Here is a 7500-nt window from a genome sequence, read left to right as displayed (position 1 = left end):
GGAGAGAGAGAGAGAGAGAGAGAGAGGATGTATAAAAGAGCTTGGTAGGAAGATATTATATAAATGGTAATTCTATACGATATGTTATAATTACGATATATCTCTGTAGTAGTCACACGTATAACGATATTTAACTTTGTTCCAAGTAATTTCACAATGTATTAATAAAAAAAATCTTTTGCTATATTCTCATAATAATAAAATCTCTATGAGCGAAGATCTTGAAAATTTGAAATATAAGTATGCGATATCAAATGGCTAGTATAATTTTTAAAGAGAAAAAGTTGGTATAATTTTTTTAAGAGAAAGAATATGATGTATAAACATTTTCTGTTATTTTTGTCTACCGAAATTATATTGATATATTATGTATAATAGGAGCGCGATAACGCTGAAAGATATAAAGGATTTACGTTTGAATAATTTCGTTGGAAACCTTTTTTCATTAAACAAATATTCATCTTTCCTGCAAAAAAAAGAAAATTGAGTATGGGGAAAAAAAAACGATATGGAAATATTCATACTCTTAACGATAAATGTTAAATATTAACGATTGAATAATATAAATGTTTAAATAAAATAATTTCTACCTTTTATTCTTGCATGATCGTAGAATATGATATATGTTTAAATATTTATTGATATTATATATAATATCATTGTAGATTTACAATTCCGCTTATCTCGATTTACATTTGATATCATTTTAAGTATAGATCATCATTCTTCGGGTAAAGTAAATAATTTGGTATTTGATTTTGATTTAATCGATGTTCATTTGGTTAATTGATACCATTAAAGGGGATAAGGTAAAATTTTTCAATGTACTTTCGTCAGAATGGATGGAAACAGGCCATGCGGAATAGAAAACATATATACATATATAAGTAAATTATATATATATATATATAGAGAGATATGTACGTTGGTTGGTATCTATGTGTATATAACGTTTATATTATCAGAGTATACAGAAACAACTTTACTATTACGTCTAAAAACTGATGAATCTGTTCAATGCCAGATAATCTATTTATGTGTGTTCTTACGCGTCGCATGCGCTTTTCAACATAGAAATCGATTTTTTTTTACAGTACAATCGGATGAATTCAAAGGATAAAAGGATAGTTAGCCACGCTAGTGTACTTTCGTAATACCATTCTTCGACTTCGCTAAAGGGTATTAAAGTGTTTGCATTTAATAGAGGATTTGATTTTTTGTTCTTCTCTTTTTTTCTTTTTTTTTTTTTTCGTTTTTTGTTCCATTGAATAACGACATGAAGTACAATTATTTTCCGTCGTTATCGCATATGCGAAATAGTTTAAAGCGTAGCTCGAAGGAATACCTTTTAGAAAATAGTTTACACGGTGTGCCATACTTTGCCGATTCTACTCGTCCAAAATGGGAGAGGTAAAAGAAAAAAAAAAAAAAAAAAAAAAGAATTCGTTTTTATAATTCTCCGAAAGAACAATTAACGATAGAAAATTTCTTCTCTTTTTTCTCTTTTTCTTTTCTGTTTGTTTCTTTTTTCTTTTTTTTTTTTTATTTATCTTTTTTTCTTCTGTTTAGAGGACTATGGTTTTTGTTAACGATAGCATCTATCGTAACAACGATCGTCACGATTATAACAATTTGGGATAAGTTTCAAAATAATCCGACATTGACGGAATTGGAGACACGGGTGTCCGAAGAGGTAGTATCTTTTCCACAAGTATTTCTTTGCTTCGAAGGAAATCAATTAAATGTTCCTGATAAAAATGAGGTACGAAATGAGATAATTAATTAATTAATTTAATATTTTTTACATCGTTAAATTTCAATCGATCGTTAAAAATTATTATTGTTCAATTAATATTATATTTCTAATTCATAGTTCGAAAAAAGATTTTACGAAAAAATATACGAATGGAAGTGGGATGAGAAGATAAGCGATGAAATTAAAGAAAAGATATCGAATAATGTGACAAATTTCTATGATGCCTTTAAACAATGGACACCACAATGTGATGACATATTAGAGAATAATATTGTCACGTGAGTTAAGTAACGTCCTTTGACGTAATATTTGATTGAAAGCAAAAGCAAAGGCAAAAGTTAAAAAAAAAAAAAAAAAAAAAAGAAAAAGTAAATAAAAGAAAAATAAAAAAAACGTTTTCTTTTTTTTTTCAGAAATAATAGAAATATTCGAGGAAAGGATTTTAGGAAGGTCGTCACACCTGCCGGAGTTTGTTGCAAATTTAATTTCTCTAAGGCCATTTCGATTGAGGACATGCCATTCAAATTGGAATTCAAACCCACCTTATTTCCATTAAAGTGATTTATATTTAATTTATAGAAATATTATAATTGATTATTAATATTACGTTTTGACGTTCCTTAATTGGAAATTTTTCTCTCTTCCTTTTTGTAGACTTTATATAACGGACAAGTTCGATGTTGGACCTAATCGTGATATTATACCTCACATAAAGCTTAGAATACCTACAAGTATGCAGCTCTATGTATTTCATACTTATGTAACTTCGGATTTTCAAATGCTTTCGGATTATCAAAGACAATGTCATTATGACAGTATGGGCCGATTGACTTACAATAATTGTCGATTGAATTGCCTTTTGAAGGATATATCAGAAAAATGCAATTGTTTGCCATGGTTTTTAAAAAAAAAACAAATCAAAGAATGTTCACTATCTCAATATTCTTGTCTGACAAAGGCATACGACAAATATATTGATTGTAAATGCACTTTACCTTGTAATTTTACGGTATATAGATTAATGAAAACAATAGAGAGCTTTGATAATGATACGGAAAATTTATCATCCACCGAAATTATTTTAAACTGGCCGGACGTTATATTCCGTAGAGAAGTTCGTTTTGGTTATATGGATTTAGTGGTAGGCTTCGGTGGTATTGCCGGATTGTTTCTAGGATATTCCTTATTGACATCTTTCGAATTATTTTATTATCTGAGCTTTCGTGCATATTGCGGAGCCGTATTGGATTCCTCAAGAAAAAGTCATAATATTATTATGATACGTTCAAAAAAAGTTAGATTTATTGATATTAATAATGAACAATTTAAGCCTGAGATTAAGTTTATATCTTATAATAATTTTGAAAATAATAAAATATTTTATAAAAAGTAATTGATCAATTATACAAGAGAATAGGATAAGTATTGTGTTATCTGTAATGCTTTTATTTATTATTCAATATTTCGTAAATAGATCTCATAAGTTTTCTTACATACATATATATATATATATATATATATATATATATACATATATGTATACATGGTAATATATGTTGCATACTTATATACACAAATAAAAATAAGAATTGAATGAATTGTTAATATCTTATTCTTTGTTCCTTAAACATTTTCATTAAGTTACAATTTTACGATATATAATATGAGTGTAAATGTTTTTATTGCGACTGGAATGTTCGGATAGAATAAAACTCGTTATATTCTCTCTTTTTATGTATTTTTTTTTTGTTTTTTTTTTGTTTTTTTTTTTTCTTTTAAATATATATATATTTTTTTTACTATTTACTTTTAACTTTTTGTTTTTTTTTTCTTTCTTTTTTTTTCCTCGATCACATTTGACCCCTATGAATTTGTACTTCACTAAACAAGCTGGTTACGTGCCGTTACGTGTCGCATGCGCTTGTCGCATCGTACAAATGAATTTTTCCCTACAATTAGACATATCCATTGAATAAAGAATGGACATATGAATGCACAATCGTATTACATAGTTCTCCGGTTTCTTGAAAAGCATGAAGTACAATTATTTATTTATATCCTTTTTCGTATATTCGAAGAAACTTGAAACGTAACTCAAAAGGAATTATTTCTCAGAAAATAATTTACATTAGTTTAAAATGGTGTAAAAACCATTAGGTAATAATAAATAATTAATTAATTAAATAATAAATGTAAGTAATAAACGTGTATACGCAAAATATATATAAATTGAATATCTTGTTTTTCTTTTTTTTTTTTTTTTATTATTCAGAAGAATGTGATTTTTGTTAACGAATAATGTCTGTTATTGAATCGATCGTTATTATTTGGAATAATTATTAATTCGATTCAACTTTAACTACAGACGGGAACGTGAACGAAACTAAAATACTTTATTCTCGATTATTTCTTTGTCTCGATGGAAATCAATTGAATTTTTATGAAACAAACGAGGTATGAAACGTTGATTCAAGAATTGTTTTACCCGTCATATTGAAAGTATTAATGGTATCAATGGATTATATTATAATTGATATCACGTTTGTTACAGTCTGAAAAGAAGTTTTTGCTACATTAAGTATATACGATTGGAAATGGGATGAAAAAATAAGCGACGATATTTGAAGAGAAAAATTTCAAACAAAAATGAAAAGTTTTCTTTTTTACTTTTTCATACGATCGATTTTATTTTTCTTTTTTTTTATAAATTAATATACTTCGTTTTCATTTGCTCTCACGTTTTTGTATCATCTTTTTCCAATAATAATAACGCAATATTATATTTGTCTTGTTTTTTCTTTTCTTTTTTATTTTTCAGATTGAACAAATATATTCATGGAAGAAACTTAGTAAAACTAATCACACTAGCTGGGATTCGTTGTAAGTTTAATACCTTCCATATAAAAAAAAAAAATTAATGCGAACATCGTGATTTCAATTTATATCAAGATTCTTTCCAATCGAGAGGTGATTTATCTTTTTTTAACCAAAAAAAAAAAAAGAAAAAAAAAAGAATAATAAAGTTATCTATGGATATTTATCTAAAATAATATCAATATTCTTTCATAGATTTTATAGTGTTTATAAGAAAAAAATTTGGATCTAGAATTTAATCATATCTATTCTTATCTTTCATTGGAAGTTTAGACTATTCTTCAAATTTGAAAGTATATTATAATTTGAACTTACGTTACTTCAAATTTTTCAAATGTTATCGCCTTATCAAAGACAATAACGTTTCGATAAACAATCCACTTATAATAATTGTCAATTAAGTCGCATTGTTATTGTTATATCGAAATGTAAGAACTTTTAAGAATGACGAATAAGAAAGATCATTGGTAAAAAGTTTGTATAAGTCTGATGAAAAAAATTTTTCAAATCTTACCTAAGTGAACGATCGACAATCTAAATGAATAATAATCGATTGAAATGATACTCAGTCTATGAAATGAATATTGATACTTCAGTTTATGCTTATTTTCGAAGTGTCTCTGAGGATGATGCATCACACGCAGATTCATGCATTGCAACAGGTAAACCGCTACTTAGAAAGTCCTTCCCTTTTCTCCTTTTCCTTCTCTCTCTCTCTCTCTCTCTCTCTCTCTCTCTCTCTCTTTCTCTCTCTTATCTCTCAAGCTAGGTATGCATAATGGATGAAGAGATGAGAGAGAGATGAGTGAGTGAGAGAGAAAGAGAGAGAGAGAGAGAGAGAGAGAGAGAGAGAGAGAGAGAGATAGAAATAGAGATAGAGAGAAAAGTAGGTACTCGGGTGTCGAGGGAAGCGAGTGAAGTGGGGTGAAGAATCGATAACGGGTTCGAGGTTATCAGAGGGCAAGGAAACGGAGCAGAGAGCCAAAGACGGAGTTACATCGAAGAGGTCGTCGAGCTTCAGTCGAAGTCGTTGTAATACTCTTGGATGAGACTTCGAACGATCTGTTCTTGGACAATGGAATATGTTTTTCTGCTTTTTCTAAATATTTAAAGATCGAGATATAATCTTTCAAAAATGATTTCTTCGATGAATAGATTGAAATTATTAATATATAATCGTTTTTGTAGAAATTAACGGTCGTTTATATATGTATATATCTCAGTCGTTCAACATTTTTTTATTTTTTATTGATCGTATAAAATACTTGAAATTCTCTTTTGAATAAGCGTAAATGTTTTTATAATCGCGCGCGTTTACGCTCGTGCATTTCGATGATTTCTATACCAGTAACAGAGATGCTAATCCGAACAATATTTTCAAATGAAAAGCTTGATAAAGTCTACATATTAACTATAAAAAGTACCTCGTATCTCGTCGAAACGTTCATCAATTGTTTTGTGAAACATTTAATTGCGCTAAAAGGTTAATCGAATATACTGGCTTTTATTTGAATAATCGGCCTTAATGTTCACTCGTTTCAACTTTATTGATACTCCAATAATTTCCTCCGTGATAATAGATATACGCGGGAAAAGGATTTCGCCATAAAAACCGATAAAATTATAATTATTAATCTCTAAATATCCAGGAACATGTATGAAAAGGAAAATTTGTTCGATGATTAATGCTTCTTTATTATTATATGAATAATACAAGCCAAGTTTTACCCTTTGACTCGTTATCCCTTTTTGTCGTTTAACGTTTGATTCATGCATGAACATTTAATTAAATTTATATTTAAATTATATAATCAGCTGTTTTCTCTTTCTTTTTTTTTTTTTTATCTTTCCTATAGAGAAAAATGCATTGATACGTTATCGCTTAAAAATGATAAACGTTTATTATCTATGATCGAACGCGATAACATTTCGACTTATTTATCTTGACGCGATAATAAATAAAAAAAAAAGAAGAAAAAGAAAAAGAAAAAGAAAAAGAAAAATAAAAAGAAAAAGATGATATCTGATCTCCAGGTAATTCATATGATACATTCATACACACACACACACACATACACACACATATATATATATATATATACATGCAAATATATTGTATTTTAAACAATTTACAAAAAAAAAGAAGAAGTCAGTAGAAAATTTCAAAGAAATACATTATCTTCGCTATTTTTAAAGAGAATTGGTAAGAAAGGTGAAAGAGAAGAAAATGTATTCGTACTTTAATATATCTGGATTACGTTTGTGAGCGTGTAATGTGTGAAAGTATTAAACTAACATATAGATACATCGTTAAGAAAGGAGTGTGCTACTGAAAAGAAGCCATACGCGGCATAATGTCTTTCTTCATGGTTCACTGGAGACAGATGTATTCTATCTTATACGAGCGATACCGAACCTTATGCTCTAGGCGTCAGTATTCCAATGCCGAGGGAGAAAAATTCTATTAGGGTGGATTCGCGTGAAAATCATGTTTGCGCGCGTCTTCGTTCGTACTTACGTAGAAACGAAGAAGTATATACATATATATATATGTATGTATGTGTGTATGTATGAACTATATATATATATACGTATGTATGCACGTATTTTTTTTTCTATCGTTCTCTCTTTTCTTTCTTCCTTTTTTTTCTTTTTTGATTTTGTTTTCTTTCCCTCTTATTTTCTTTTTTACTTTCTTTTTTTCCTTTTCGTCGCAGCATTACACCAATTCATTTCGTTCGTGCATTTCTTATTCTTTTACATTTTTTGTTTTCTTTTTCAAAAAAAAAAAAAAAAAAAAAAAACATATCTACTCATTATAGCGAGCTATATCTTTCGTGAATATAAAAGTAAAGTTGATAAGTTCAATG

General features: G+C 28.1%; 2 protein-coding genes across 7 annotated transcripts in view; one reads left to right on the top strand and one right to left on the bottom strand.

Annotated features, from left to right (window-relative positions):
• NLG-4 (neuroligin 4) overlaps positions 1–7500 on the bottom strand; it is a 230188-nt gene that overhangs the window by 17707 nt on the left and 204981 nt on the right. The gene's annotated exons all lie outside the window — the stretch shown is intronic.
• On the top strand, positions 1265–3149 carry LOC146872700 (pickpocket protein 11). The gene is made up of 5 exons (XM_085659815.1): positions 1265–1410; positions 1570–1762; positions 1874–2034; positions 2170–2313; positions 2411–3149. The coding sequence occupies exons 1-5, from the start codon at positions 1277–1279 to the stop codon at positions 3147–3149; spliced, it is 1371 nt and encodes a 456-aa protein (XP_085515941.1). The 5' UTR covers positions 1265–1276.

The sequence above is a fragment of the Vespa mandarinia genome, chromosome 10, assembly GCF_050613455.1.
Source record: "Vespa mandarinia isolate Hongniang chromosome 10, ASM5061345v1, whole genome shotgun sequence".
NCBI classification, from domain to species: domain Eukaryota; kingdom Metazoa; phylum Arthropoda; class Insecta; order Hymenoptera; family Vespidae; genus Vespa; species Vespa mandarinia.
Note: the sequence above shows the minus strand (reverse complement) of the source record. Positions and strands in the feature narration are given on the sequence as shown.